The sequence below is a fragment of the Aquila chrysaetos genome, chromosome 25 (assembly GCF_900496995.4).
Source record: "Aquila chrysaetos chrysaetos chromosome 25, bAquChr1.4, whole genome shotgun sequence".
Classification (NCBI taxonomy): Eukaryota; Metazoa; Chordata; class Aves; order Accipitriformes; family Accipitridae; genus Aquila; species Aquila chrysaetos.
Window position 1 is genome coordinate 9,945,213 of NC_044028.1, and position 15,240 is coordinate 9,960,452.

At 37.2% G+C, this 15,240-nt stretch overlaps 1 protein-coding gene across 4 annotated transcripts in view; it reads left to right on the plus strand.

Annotated features, from left to right (window-relative positions):
* SMG1 (SMG1 nonsense mediated mRNA decay associated PI3K related kinase) overlaps window positions 1–15,240 on the plus strand; it is a 70,230-nt gene that overhangs the window by 46,038 nt on the left and 8,952 nt on the right. For all 4 annotated transcript variants that reach the window (XM_030001593.2, XM_041120122.1, XM_030001594.2 and 1 more), the window contains 20 exons: window positions 464–608; window positions 894–1,032; window positions 1,336–1,566; window positions 1,664–1,841; window positions 2,682–2,843; window positions 3,168–3,385; window positions 3,589–3,743; window positions 4,725–4,947; window positions 5,938–6,184; window positions 6,804–7,033; window positions 7,608–7,856; window positions 8,248–8,386; window positions 8,474–8,583; window positions 9,201–9,419; window positions 9,852–10,042; window positions 10,663–10,835; window positions 11,220–11,499; window positions 12,208–12,480; window positions 12,612–12,846; window positions 14,351–14,577. In XM_030001593.2, the coding sequence (XP_029857453.1) occupies window positions 464–608; window positions 894–1,032; window positions 1,336–1,566; window positions 1,664–1,841; window positions 2,682–2,843; window positions 3,168–3,385; window positions 3,589–3,743; window positions 4,725–4,947; window positions 5,938–6,184; window positions 6,804–7,033; window positions 7,608–7,856; window positions 8,248–8,386; window positions 8,474–8,583; window positions 9,201–9,419; window positions 9,852–10,042; window positions 10,663–10,835; window positions 11,220–11,499; window positions 12,208–12,480; window positions 12,612–12,846; window positions 14,351–14,577 (4,024 nt within the window). The remainder of the gene's footprint in view (window positions 1–463; window positions 609–893; window positions 1,033–1,335; window positions 1,567–1,663; window positions 1,842–2,681; window positions 2,844–3,167; window positions 3,386–3,588; window positions 3,744–4,724; window positions 4,948–5,937; window positions 6,185–6,803; window positions 7,034–7,607; window positions 7,857–8,247; window positions 8,387–8,473; window positions 8,584–9,200; window positions 9,420–9,851; window positions 10,043–10,662; window positions 10,836–11,219; window positions 11,500–12,207; window positions 12,481–12,611; window positions 12,847–14,350; window positions 14,578–15,240) is intronic.

Consider the following 15,240-nt stretch of genomic DNA (forward strand, 5'->3'; position numbering starts at 1 on the left):
TGAATAACTTTGTTTCTCTCTTGCAGAGTCAGAATTATTTTAGAGCTGTTAATGGATGTTAAGTAGTAGGTGCTTTCTGACTTGATGGTGAAGAAAAATATATACACAAATAAAACACAAACACACTGCCCTAGGTACTTCATAAAAGTCTGCTCTCTGAAACATCTTGCTCTTTTGGAGGTCATGAGTTTCTTGCCTCAGTTTCATCTTTCTGTGAATGAGAAAGCAATTGTAGAATAGAGTATAGGCAGTGGTTGTTAGCAAATGAAAAACTGGTCTTTCTTTTGCAGCCAGTGTCAGAACTGAAAAATAATTGCATTTTGGAAAATTTTGCACTCTTGGGTACTAACTTGACCCCCCAAAAATTACATACTTAAAATGTTTTGGTGTTATGTTCTATGTTAATGAAATTAGAAGTAGGTGTTGCATCATAACGTATATTGTTCTATTTCTCCCATCACAGTAAATATTGGAGTTGGAGAACCTGACTTCATCTTGGGACAGCTGTATCACTTGTCTTCAGTACAGGCACCTGAAGTAGCCAAGTCTTGGGCAGCCCTGGCTAGTTGGGCTTATAGATGGGGCCGGAAAGTAGTTGATAACGCCAGGTAAATTCATCCTAATGTTTAAATTTATACGGCACAATTAGTTTTCTTAAGGTAAACTCTAGCTTTATATTTATGATTACTGTTCTTTCTGGTCCGAAGTCGCATGTGAATGGGAAACTGAATATTCTCTTGATTACTTGCCCTCTGTAGAAAGAAGCAAGTTTAATTCTGAGATAAGGATGAAGGTTTCTTCCTTCAAGAAGTTTTACATATACAGTTGTAATGGGTTCAGTAGCTCTATGAATACTAATATATTGGGGATCAATAATTCATTAAATGTTACAGTCAGGGAGAAGGTGTTCGTCTGCTGCCCCGGGAAAAATCTGAGGTTCAGAACTTGCTTCCAGACAACGCTGCAGAGGAAGATAAAGAGAAAATCTATGGGATTCTTGGGCAGGCAGTGTGTCGTCCAGCTGGGATTCAAGTAAGTGTAAATTTTCTTGCTCAAAAAATGTTCAACTTCAGTGTGAACCTTATTTTTCCTCTACTTGTGATTCATATTAACTCTTGTAAATGTTTTAAACTTAAAATTCAGACAATACCAGAGTTCTCTAAGAAACCATCTGTTAGCTAAGTGGTAACGTACCTGTTTTATGGACTATGGTAATATGATCAAGTAATGCAGTTGCATGAGTTGCCTAGACAAAAGCTGGATTAGGAACTAATATTGCTTGTAGAAATGGTTGGAGGACCTAATAAAATCTGTTTTCTCTTTATTTGCATTTAGGATGAAGACATGACTCTACAAATCACTGAAAATGAAGACAATGAAGAAGATGATATGGTGGATGTTATATGGCGTCAGTTATTAACAAGTTGTCCCTGGCTTTCAGATCTTGATGAAAATGCAACAGAAGGGTTAATTAAAGTGTGGAGGAAAGTTGTAGACAGAATCTTCAGTCTCTATAAACTCTCCTGCAGTGCATACTTTACTTTCCTCAAACTCAATGCTGGTCAGGTTAGTGTTTGTGCTGATGAGGAAATCCAGTTACAAACTTCTCTAAATGATGATATGAACTAATACTTAGCTTAGAGGAGTATTTCTTTCTTTCAAGGTTCCACTTGATGAAGATGATCCCAGGCTGCACTTAAGAAATACTTCTGAGCAAAGCACTGATGATGTTATTGTGATGGCAACCCTGAGACTGTTACGATTGCTTGTGAAACATGCTGGAGAACTTAGACAGTATCTAGAGCATGGGCTAGAAACTACACCTACTGCTCCTTGGAGAGGTGAGTATATGTTATATAGTTGTTAAAATTAATTTTGACGTATTTTCTCTAAATACAAGCTGAAAAGTATTCATTGTACTTTCATAAAATGTTTATTTAAGCATGACGGAAAGAGAGCCTGTCTTTTACTAAATAATTTCATTAAAGGTGTTCAAGTCTGCTGTGCATTCTGATCTTAAAATAGATAAGTAGCACAGATTCTGATCCCCTCCCTCCCCCGCCTTAAGACACTGAAAGGAGAGAGGAGGTGTAGTTTGTGAAGTAGTACATTATATTACCACCTTAATAAACAAATGGGGTGGGTTTTTTTCCTAGCTACAGTTTGAAATGCAGTTAGAGAAAGATGTGTGGCTAAAGCCAGATGTCTCAGAAGTAGCTGTTTGTCACTACAGTACTGGTTCTGGTTGCTCAGGGACTTTCCCACAAAAGGTTATTGAGTTAAAGTGTGGAAGGCAGCAGAAGAGGAGGCCAACAATTGCTAAATTGTACTTTTCTTTTGAAACATCCAGCTATGCTGACTTCAAGAACTATTAATGTGACTCTTCTTATTTTTGAAAAGTGATATAACAGATACAATATGCAAAACTAAATTCCAAGTGCTTGACTAAAGGGTTTATATATTGCATCTGATGTTATCTGTATTTGAATAGTAGAAGAAAATAAGCTATTGCCTGTACTGTGAAAGACAGTTATTTAAAAGAAGTTTTTATTGGGAAACTAGACATTTGCATTCTCCTGATGCAAAACCAGTATGCTTTTAAAAATAAAATAAAATAAAATTCTGTATCATTTGAAGTGAAATGAAATGAATTGGCACACTTTCTTTTCCTGTTTATGAAGGTATTATACCTCAGCTTTTCTCCCGCCTGAATCACCCAGAAGTGTATGTTCGTCAGAGTATTTGCAACTTACTGTGTCGAGTGGCTCAAGATTCTCCTCATCTCATACTATATCCTGCAATAGTGGGTACCATTTCACTTAGCAGTGAATCCCAGACTTCAGGTATGGAGGAAAAAATAAATGTACAAATACACTTTATCCAGTATATAAAAATATATTATCTAAAGTGATACTGAGGGGTTTGGTTTTTTTTTCAGTAACTCTGATACTTTCTATCTTATGAATATTTTTATTATGGGACCTCGCTGATACCTTTAATTTGATCTACCAGTTTGGCAAATGAGTCAGTTTTTTCAATTTTATCATCATAGACTTTGCCAGTACTTAATGTAATATGGGGACCTGATGCTAAACGAAGTATTGAGTGATGTATCTTTCAAGGCCAGAACAGTGTAGCTAATATTTTAACATCTGTTTTTAATTTAGGAAACAAGCTGCCTTCTGCCATCCCTACTTTGCTAGGTAATATTCAAGGAGAAGAACTGTTGGGTGGTGAATGTGATGGAGGGAGCCCCCCAGCTTCTCAAGAAAGTAGTAAAGATGACACAAAAGTTGGATTAAATGAAGATCAAGCAATGATGCAAGATTGTTACAGCAAAATTGTGGAGAAACTCTCTGCTGCAAATCCAACAATGGTATTGCAGGTAAATAATCCAAACGTGTGCTACTTGTGCTCTTATTTGAACCACAAAATACGTAATTTGTAAGTCTTGTGAGTAGACCTACTGGAAGTTTGGTGCATCTTTGCTCTTAGGCTGTCATCTTTTTTCCAAGTTGTTCAGTTACAAAAATAAGTCTTAATACTAGTACTCTTAAAAGTAAGTGAATCTTAATTTATTTTATACAGGTTCAGATGCTAGTGGCTGAGCTGCGCAGAGTTACAGTTCTTTGGGATGAACTTTGGTTGGGAGTTTTACTGCAGCAGCACATGTACGTCCTCAGAAGGATTCAACAACTGGAAGATGAAGTCAAGAGGGTCCAAAACAACAACACTTTACGGAAGTATGTCTTTTTTGAATAATTCAAGTGATAATCGTAACAAATGTTTGTTCTTGGGGAAGCATACAGTCAAACCGATCAACTGTGTTGTTGCTCCTGAATTCATACTATCCTAGCTGCTTCTCTGTAAGCCACTGACCTTATTTCAAGAACATTTTTATGCTACAGCTAGTACTTTAATCAAATGAGAAACAACAACTGTCTACCTGTGAATCCATGTTGGGATTTCCTTAGTAATAATATGCTAAAACCCAATGCATATTAAGTTGTGGATTATGAGACCCTATAGGTCATTTCCAAGGTATTTCTTACAAGTCCACTGAAATGAAGACAAGCTTGTCAAAAGATGTAGTCTATTTGGAGTTTACTGTAAATACAGATATTTGGAGTAAACAGAATGTCTTAATCTGCTTTTAGTTTTCAGTGTTTAGCAAGTCTTCCCCCCCTCATCTGGGTTCTCCTGTGAATGGATTTGTGGAAGAGGAAAGCCATTCACTGGGCACCTGGCTAAGCTTAAGAATGCCTCTTGAATACTATAGTCAGGGCTGACATGGAATGGGAGAACAGCATGATCTGAATCTCTCTCTTCCCCTTCTTAATAACTGTGGTACATTCTCAGGAAGTAGTAGTAAAGAGCTCTTTTATTAAAGGAAATCAGTTGCTTAGAGTGGTTTGAGCTCTGAACTTCTCAGGGTTTCCAGTGGTGAAGAAACCCAATTCAAATGTTTCAGTTTTAAAAAAAAAAAAAAAAAAAAAAAAAAAAAAAGAAAGAAAAAAGTGTGGTTCAGAGGAACATGCTTTCAACATGGAATGAAATACTCTTCCTTTTAATACAGTTATGCTTGAAGACCTCATTTTAGAGATGTAATAATTTTCATGAATTCTTAGATGTCTCATTTGCAGTCTTATTTTAATGCTCTGCTCATGAAGTAACTTGGTTTTATCGAGTTAGAGGAAATTTTGTGGTTTTTTGTTTTTTAATAGAGAGGAGAAAATAGCAATCATGCGTGAAAAGCATACAGCTCTAATGAAGCCCATTGTATTTGCTTTGGAACATGTACGGAGCATCACTGCAGCTCCTGCAGAAACTCCTCACGAGAAGTGGTTTCAGGATAACTACGGAGATGCAATTGAAAACGCGCTAGAGAAACTTAAGAATCCTTTGAATCCTGCTAAACCGGGAAGCAGCTGGCTCCCATTTAAAGAGGTATTATATACACAGACTGAGAGTGCAATATAGAGACTCTTGACACTCTTGCTGCACCATGTGCTTGACCCACTCCTTAGTATTTTCTTGCTATTCTCTTGCCACATCGCAATTGCAGCCTGAAACTCCATCTTCTCTGCAATCACCACAGGCATGCTAGACACTAAAGCACAGTAATTTTTGCCTCTGCCGCAAGTCCTATTGACTGTCTGTATTATTGCATTTCTACCCAATGAAATTATTTTTTTCAGATCTTGCATCTTCTGCTGTCTGGGATGCTGTCAGTTTTGGGGGCAGAGGCCTTTATTTTTTTTAAATACTGTCTTTCTGAAACCCAATGCCATTTGACCTTAGTGGATTTAAGTTTTAACAAGTTGGTACTCTGGTTATCTAAGCATAGCCCTTGGGCTGTGCAGCAACCTTCCAATGATCAACCCTTCCCAAAGATACTTTGTGTTTCATTTATGTGATCTTGTCTTAGTTTTTTTCATGGGTCTGAGGAGAAACAACATATGTATTCATGTGGATATCCAGAGCTAACCTGGTGGTTTTTAAAAGTTTTGCTAGATAGAACCTAGGTTTTACACACAAATAGACTTTTCCTTTTGTAGTTCCCCTTCTGCTTTGCAGAGCAAGCAAGCATGCTGATAAATAAACAGAAGGTTGCTGAATGCTGCTGCCTTTGACCATAGCTCAAATATTTATAAATGCAGAAGCAAACCTCTTGAGGAGTTTGATTTGTTGTGACTTTGGTGCTTACCACCAGGCAGGGTGTAGTTGCTGCATAAAGGATGTTTTTTAGTTTTTGTCATCTTCATCTTAAGCTGTAAATGGATTAGTAGGGTGGCAAGGATGAAAGGTAGTTTAAGAAAAATCTCCACGTTTCCTGGAAGATGACCACCATTAAGTCTGTTTTGGTGGTGGGGTTTTTTTTTAATGCTAGCTGTTAAGGTGAACCTCAACCTAAACCAAACAATTTCTTTGGAATAGGTTATGCTAAGTCTGCAGCAAAGAGCACAGAAACGGGCTAGTTACCTTTTACGACTTGAAGAAATCAGTCCTTGGTTGGCTGCCATGATGAACACTGAAATAGCACTTCCTGGAGAAGTATCTACCAGAGACACAGTCACAATTCACAGTGTGGGCAGCACCATCACAATCCTGCCTACCAAAACCAAACCTAAAAAGCTGCTTTTTCTGGGTTCAGATGGGAAGAACTATCCCTACCTGTTCAAAGGTAAGAAACTGAAATTTTCTCATACAAGTTACTGTCTCTTGTTATAAATTAGACTATATTAAAGTTGGGAAGATGTATGGTCGCAACTTTTGTTTTATCTGCCTGCGTGATATGGGGAAAGAGTTGTTTGGAGCATCTGCTCCCTCTCTTCCCTGCCTCCCACTTCACCATACATTTTCAAGGAATTTTGCCTTGTAAAGCTATAAGTCAGGGGTGTTTCAGATCCCTTCTTTATAAGGGTTGCATCAGAAACAGTGTTCTGCTTGCATAGTGATAGGATTAGCTGGATGCACTTTTCCAGAAGCTTAAGGTAGCACCCAGAAGAGAACTTGAGAGACTTCATGCCTTCCCTGAAAGGGAAAGACCTATTCGTTATGTTAGTAGCTGCTGTGTGTACTGCTCACGGAGAGAGCTGTCATAAACTGGTGATTGTAGTAGGTAAATGCTATGTAAACATTTAGGTTTAGGCTGAACAACTCATCCTTAATCTGCATAATTTATAAAGCTATTCATAGTCTGAAATGAAGTAGGATTTCAAAAACTGCTAAATTTTGGGCTTTAAGAGAAGAATTTTTTTTAATCTAGAAATTGAATTTGAGACAAAATAAATTTATTGCAGGTTTGGAAGACTTGCATCTAGATGAAAGAATTATGCAATTCTTATCAATTGTGAACACAATGTTTGCTACTATTAACCGTCAAGAGACACCAAGGTTCCATGCAAGGCACTACTCTGTGACACCTCTGGGAACAAGATCAGGCTTGATCCAGTGGGTGGATGGAGCTACACCTTTGTTTGGTCTTTACAAGCGGTGGCAACAGCGAGAAGCTGCTTTACAAGCACAAAAGGTAACAACTGTGTTTTATGCCAGTTAGAACAATTTGGAAGGGAATCTTTTATTCTCAGTTGCTTTACAGTTCTAAATAACGTAGTCTTAAAAAGATTGTGTTTTGTTCATAATAATACAGAATAGTTTTATGTATTCATATCTTGTGGGATTTCACCAGATGTCAATGAAATTGCATATATGTATTTATATATATTACAGTATTTAACTTAAATATACTGTTCTGGCATGATAATTCAAGGAGAACTGTTTTTGAACAAATAGAGTTAACCTTGGTTAAAATTATTTTAGTTCCATATTTCACTTGCTCATTCTCATTTAATTTTAAATATAGTTTCTACAGTTATATTTTTGAAATTTACCTTGATAAGAGTAGAGTTAGGCCAAAACCAATGCGTTTTCTGTTTATTTAGGCTTTTTTAACTATTGAATTTTTAAAGCATTCTCTGAGCTGTAGAAGTCATCCTCAGTAGAGGAGTTGATTTCATAATTTCATTCTCACCAAAACTGAATTTGGGATACTTTTCTGTGGTAATGAGTTGTGATATGTAAACTACCATTTTTACCTCTTCTAGGCTCAAGATTCTTACCAGACTCCTCAGAATCCTGGAATAGTGCCTAGACCCAGTGAACTTTACTACAGTAAAATTGGACCCGCTTTAAAGGCGGTCGGGCTTAGTCTTGATGTGTCACGTCGTGACTGGCCCTTGAATGTCATGAGGGCTGTTCTAGAAGAACTGATGGAAGCAACTCCCCCGAATCTCCTAGCTAAGGAGCTCTGGTCATCATGTACTACACCAGATGAATGGTGGAGAGTTACACAGGTGAGTTACAACAAATACATTTTCCCTTTGAAAGGTTGTGTTTCTAATGGGATGAGGGGCAACAAACGCCTGGGATGCGTTCAAGCAATGATACTTGTGAGTTAGGTGAGCTAGCACTGCTGAAGTTTTATGTAACAGGAAATGTTGGCAGTTGTACTATCTGGAATAAAAAATAGGCATACACCTGATAGCTCTACGTTATTATATTAGAATTATCAGCCTAAGACATGAAAACTCTTGTAAGATATCATCAGACAACAAATAGAAAACAGCTTGGAATAAGTTGGTTTGATTTGTCTTACACTTAAAATAATGTTTTAAGATGGTAGTCAGTCCAATGTGTTGGCAGAGGATTCCCACAAATAATTTTTTCCTGAAACTCTCTTTAAAGTCGTATGCAAGATCCACTGCAGTTATGTCCATGGTTGGCTACATCATTGGTCTTGGAGACAGACATCTGGATAATGTTCTTATAGATATGACTACAGGAGAAGTTGTCCACATAGATTATAATGTTTGCTTTGAAAAAGGTAATTTAAAAAATGCTATATGTTATTCAAATAAAAGGTTTCCTTTCTTGGTAATTAAAAGAAACAACTTAAATTTTTATCTTAAAGGGAAAAGCCTTAGGGTACCAGAGAAGGTTCCGTTCCGGATGACGCACAATATTGAAACAGCACTTGGAGTGACAGGAGTAGAAGGGGTTTTCAGGCTTTCTTGTGAACAGGTAAGTTAAGAAACTTGCATAAAACTGAGGGCTATCACTTGCCAAATGCTATCTTAGAACTTTTTTTTATCAAACATTGTGCTGTTGATTTATAAAGCCTTCCCCTTTTCTGCTGTGATTTTAATTGGACTCAGTTTAGGTACATCCTATAATAGGTATTTAAGAAATATGAGAATGTTGGATAACTACATATGCGAGTAGTGCTACAACTACAGTTCGGGGGGAAGGGGGACTTGTAGCTCTAGATGTAAAATGTTATGTTTCTCCTGAAGCTTTTTTGTGAAGTTTTGCTTACCCTCTTTCTTCAGGACTTGTCCTTTTTAAACATGACAGATATGTTTTTAAAACGAAAAATGCTCTGAACAAAGGAGAGTTTTCTTCTTCAAGTGTCTGTTGCTAGAGTATAGAGTTTGTGTGGAAGGCTAGAATGCAATCTTTAGTTTTAGTGATGTTACTATAGGCTAGCTACATTTGTACATATTGTGTTCTTCCTATATTTGTAGTGGTTAGGGATAAGTTAAGTATTTCTGTACCTACTCAAGTACAGTATTTTGCATTTAAAATTTCACTGTTCTAGAAGGATAATGCAGAATGAGTCTGTTTAAAATATGATGCAGGTGCTTCATATTATGCGGCGTGGGAGAGAGACTTTGCTTACGTTGCTTGAAGCTTTTGTTTATGATCCTCTGGTGGACTGGACAGCAGGAGGTGAAGCAGGATTTGCTGGAGCTGTCTATGGTGGTGGTGGCCAGCAGGCTGAAAACAAACAGAGCAAAAGAGAAATGGAAAGAGATATTACACGTAGTCTCTTTTCTTCAAGAGTGGCTGAGATAAAGGTGAGTTTACTACAATAATTTTCTGTTTTATAACTAAAGTAGGCCCTATGCTTTCACTTCATTTATTTGCATTTTGGGGGTGGTGGAAGAGGTGGTCTTTTATTAGAAATAGTTCAAAAATTTTATTGAGCTAAATTGAGTTTGTATTGAGGGAAGTGCTTATACAGAACTTGTGAATATTTAGTTTTCATTTTCTGCGTGCTTAATTCTAAAACATGTTTTAATGTTTTGCTTGAATCTGGGCTAGATGAATAATAATAGAGGTTTAGAGAGCAGTCTAAATAAAGAATGTCTGTTAAGCTTTAACACTTGTAGCACTAGAGGTAGTCCTAGATGAACAACGTCATGGAAGGGTTAACTGCTGCCATATATTACTTTCTCTTACTTGCTTGAATTAAGTCCAGTTCCATAACGTCTGTGTCTTGGTTATAGGTTAACTGGTTTAAGAACAGAGATGAAATGCTTGCTGTGCTGCCAAAATTGGACAGTAGTTTAGAAGAGTATCTGAATCTGCAAGAGCAGTTGACAGATGTAGAAAAGTTGCAAGGAAAACTACTGGAGGAGATAGAATTCCTGGAAGGTGCAGAAGGAGTGGATCATCCCTCCCACACGCTTCAGCACAGGTACAGAGGAGCCAGGAATTCTGTCAGGAATCTCGCAGCTCAATACAGATGGTGGTTTAGTAATGTACTTATGAATTAAATGTTAGAAATGTATATATGAGCAAGATTAATAGCTGGCTAAAGGCTATTCTTACAGTAAGAAAGTTACTTCTTGTACAGAAGAACTATTGAAACCATTTTCCTACTGAATAATCTTAATGTCTTACGCCTCGTACTCCATCAATATAACTTGTGCTAGTATGTGTTCCACACTTGACCCTCAAGACAAGAGACAGAATGTGCTGAATGTGGTGTCCCATCAAATTAATCCACATAATGCAGCTGTTAGATGAAAAGATTTTTGTGCTATTTATCAAGTTTCTAATTCTTTAACTTATTTTTCAAGTTTATTTGAAATTGATCAAGGATTTCAGAATTACATGAGTATGCACATGCATTCATTATTTTGTAGGAAAACAATTATTAACACAACATTGTTGAAGTTTTAAGTAATTGGTAAGAATATGTTCATTTTCTGGTCAACAAGGTAGTTGTATTGTTCAATATGGTTTTGTATTCAATATAGTTAAGTATTTTTTTTCTTGTAGTACTTACTTGATTATGTGGCTTCAATAATTCAGGTATTCTGAGCACACACAATTGCAGTCTCAACAAAGAGCTGTCCAAGAAGCAATCCAGGTGAAGCTGAATGAGTTTGAGCAGTGGATAACACATTACCAGACTGCTTTCAGTAATTTAGAGGCAACGCAACTTGCAAGTCTTCTTCAAGAAATTAGCACACAAATGGACCTAGGTATAAAATGGTATTTGTGGGGTTTTTTTAATGGTTTGAAAATAACTAGAGCTTAATATCAGGAGGTATTATGAGTATCCTTTAACTTAAAGGCAAGGACCTGTATATAATAAATGAAAAGAAAGGGGGTTCTTTAAAGGGGGGTTTAGAGCACCTCAAGGTTTCTGTGGCAAGCTGTCTGAAGGAACTTGTCTGTCTTACCCTAGCTGGCCATGAGATTATTCTCTTACCTTGTGCTCAACATTCTTAATATGAATTCTCCATGCCTCCTTTATCACAACTAAAAGAGTATTTTTGAAAAGATGTTAATGCTCAGTATTTGTATGGCATAAAATATGTGTGCCTCAGAGATGCATCTTAATTTTTAACCATCTTTCTTAAAAGGTCCTCCAAGTTATGTACCAGCAACAGCATTTCTGCAAAATGCAGGCCAGGCACATCTAATCAGTCAGTGTGAACAACTGGAAGGAGAAGTTGGTGCTCTTCTCCAGCAGAGAAGATCCGTGTTACGTGGTTGTCTTGAACAATTGCACAACTATGCAACAGTAGCTCTTCAGTATCCAAAAGCTGTGTTTCAGAAGCACCGAATAGAGCAGTGGAAAACCTGGATGGAAGAACTCATCTGTAACATGACAATAGAGCGTTGTCAGGATATCTTTAGGAAGTAAGTTGACAGAATAATAGATTGTTTGAAGAACTTAATTTTCAAGCTACTTCAGGATTTTAATTTCTAAATAAAATGAATACTTTTGCGAGGACTGATCTAATTGTAAAGCAAGACAAGATTAAGTTGTAATTCCAAGCGTTTGGAGAAAAAAATTAAATACTGCTTTAAAAATACTGTTCCAGAGTTTAATCTGTGTACTGCAAAAAGAAAACCAACTAATGTTGCCCCGTATGAACAAATGAGGAACCATGTTTGGTGGCTTTAGGGTGGTGGTATTTAGGGGTTTTAGAAACTTCTAGTATTTAAAATCGCTTAAGTCAACTAAAGACTTTTTTATTAAAGCAGATTTTCAAGCAATTATTTTTTTTCTTCTAAAGTCAGGCCATTTCAGCATTATTACTGCTTGGCTTACAAGATCTAGATTGTGCTCAAGCATTTACACTGAAACCTGTTTCCTTCCTATTTCTTATCTTCTAGTCATTCTTTGCCTCAGGGACTACTGTTTGTTTTCTGTCCTTGCGAATAGGTATGAAATGTGGTCTGTTCTAGGACTTGATGGCTACCCTAATGACACTTTCATAAACGGCTGTGGTATTTAGAGTTGATAGGTGATGTGGGAACTGTTTAACACCTACCCACAGAGCAGAATGCAATTTGCTAGCACTTGAGAACAGAGAATTTTGTCATTTTACTTTTGCTTTACAGGTATGAAATGCAATATGCTCCTCAACCACCTCCAAGTATGTGTCAGTTCATAACTGCTACAGAAATGACTCTACAGCGCTATGCAGCAGATATAAATAACAGACTTATCAGGCAAGTGGAACGTTTAAAACAGGAGGCAGTTACTGTACCTGTTTGTGAAGAGCAGCTGAAAGAAATTGAACGTTGCATAAAAGTTTTCCTTCATGAAAATGGAGAGGAAGGCTCACTGAGCTTAGCAAGCGTTATCATCTCTGCTCTTTGTACGCTGACAAGGTGAGTTGCCTCTTGTGAAATTTTTTTGTGTGCGTTCACACATGAGACCACATAAAAGGAATATTCAAGTGGCATAATTATGTGGAGAATGCAATAGCAGGCAGGTTGTCTAACTGTCATAATTCATCTAGGCGAAATCTGATGATGGAAGGTGCAGCATCTAGTGCTGGAGAGCAACTGGTTGACTTGACTTCCAGAGATGGAGCCTGGTTCTTGGAGGAGCTTTGCAGCATGAGTGGGAATGTTACATGCCTTGTGCAGTTGCTGAAGCAGTGTCATCTTGTACCCCAGGACTTAGATATTCCTAACCCAATTGAAGCATCAGAAGCTGTTCACCTGGCGAATGGAGTATATATCTCACTTCAGGTGATACTTTTATGTTGCTTTTTCTTTCCTCATCCCCAAACTTCTAAGGCTTCAGCTAAGCCATTCTTAACAGCTTCTTCCTTAAACAGCTGAATGTTTGTTTATGATGCTGCTGAGATTTTTTTTTTTTGTTGGACCTTAGTCTTGATTGCTGTATTTGGCTGAGCTGAACAGGCATTTGCTACTGCCATTTACATTTTTAGTGGTTGAAAGAAACCACTTTGATCTATACATGACAAATTGTAAAAATTGCTGTCAAGTAAGTAACCACGAGAAAGAAATTAGTATCAGATTTATAGACGCACCAGCTTCATGTCTTGCTTTCATTCTTTTATTCTGTTGCTGGCAGTCCAGATCAACTTCCAAACTGTTTAGTCTGTGCTCTTCCTGTTTTCTGCTCCTGCTAAGCCTTACTTATTTTCACCTGAAACAAGTAGTTTGAAACAAATTCTGAAAGCCTGTTTCACAGGCCCCTATCTCCAAGATTGTAAGGAGAAAAATGCATTTATAACTTTGTGTTTTAGAAATGTTTCCACTTTAATAAAATGAATGAAAAACATCAGTGGCAGCTTGAGTAAAATATCTGCTGAAGACTTAGGTGGTTTATAAACTATGGCTGGCATAAATAGCTTTGTTGAGGCTTTTGCTTCCACTGTATTGTATTAGAAAAATATTTTCCTACCAACCTGTGTAAGCGTGTTGAGGTTTTCGTCACTTTGTTTCTTTACTCTTCAAAGTATTAACATTTCAGAAATTTTTCAGAAACATGCATGCAATTTCATTGCATTGCAGCTGAGATTTTTCACCCGCACATTGTTGTCTTCCCTGTGAGCTCTTGGGTAAGAAGTGCAGCTCACTGAGCAGTCAAGATAACTAATCTTTTTGGTGTGTCTTGTCTCATTTTGGAGACAGAGTGCGTTGGTTGGTTCTTTCTGTAGCAGCTGCCTTTAGCCCTGTGATGCATTCTGCTTGGGGAAAACTGCTTTATGCCACTTAAGGTACTGTTTTTCTTACCTGCATTGATTTCTATGGCAAGTGTAGGACTAGCAAAATAATCACTATCTGGCAAGTTTTTTTTTTCCCTTGACTGGTCCAATCAGTTTAGCAAATCATAAATTCAGTAAATAATTTAACTCACTCATTTATAGTTAGGGAATGGAAAAGAAAAGCTACATAATTTGATGAAATTGATTTGCAAAGTGTGATCTCTGCACCACTAATCCTCTGCTGAGGATTGCTGTAAGGTATTGTTGCTGATGCTATTGAGGCAGTTGTTGCTGCATTGAGCAAATGTCAAACCTTTGGGTTTGTGCAGGGTTTAATGTATTCCTGATTTCTTTAAATTAAAAAAAAGCAGATTTTGACCCTTGGCTGACCACCATCATGTTACCTTTTAGATAATGTCTACCACAGGGTGGTGTAATACTAAAATGAGAAAGATGTTGCATATGATACTTTTTGAGAGGGGAAAATTTCTTAGGTTTTCATACTTACTTCCCAACAGGAATTGAACTCAAACTTCCGACAGATCATTTTTCCTGAAGCACTTAGGTGCTTAATGAAAGGAGAGTATACTTTAGAAAGTATGCTTCATGAATTAGATAATCTTATTGAACAAACAACTGATGGAGTCCCTTTGCAAACATTGGTTGAATCTCTTCAAGCCTACTTACGAAATGCCGCTATGGGACTAGAGGAAGAAACACATACTCATTACATTGATGTTGCAAGGTAAATCACGTTTTTTTTTTTTTTTTTTAGTTCAGGTATGAGAGAATGAAGACTGCAGAACATTAGTTTGTCTAAAATTTATTATTTGTTTGACGTACAGGCTTTCCTTGCCCAAGAATGCCCTTAAACAGAGTGCAGTGTCTAAAGTGTGCACATTTCCTCTCTGTATGTTTGTGTGTTTATCCGCATGCATACATAGAAATACAGAGCTATGGCAATTTACATTTACATCTGCTTAAAGTTGACTTTTGCTAGTCAGCTTTTTCCAAAGTATGTAGTTGTGATTGTATGTTTGAAGTTAAGGGATGCTAAAAATAGGAACTGGTCCATTAGTTTGTGGGAGGAACCTCTGAAAGGGAGAGTTTGTAACCATGGCACTCCTCTCATCAGGTGGTTTGATGAGCAGCTTTTGCATAATGTATCAGCTACTTCATTTAAAAAAACAAAACACAAACAAACAAAACCCCAACCAAACAAGACTTCTGCATCTTATAATGTGGGACAGTACGTTTCTGGGGAAGTGCTTGGTAGACAGCTGAGCCAATTCAAAAGCTTGTTGCCGAGTAGAAGTGATCTTGCTGCTCCCTTTGAGCCAGTTATGGTGGTTCCATCAGTGGTACAATGAAGGCTTATATATCAGTTGAAAACAATTTACTTTTTCTC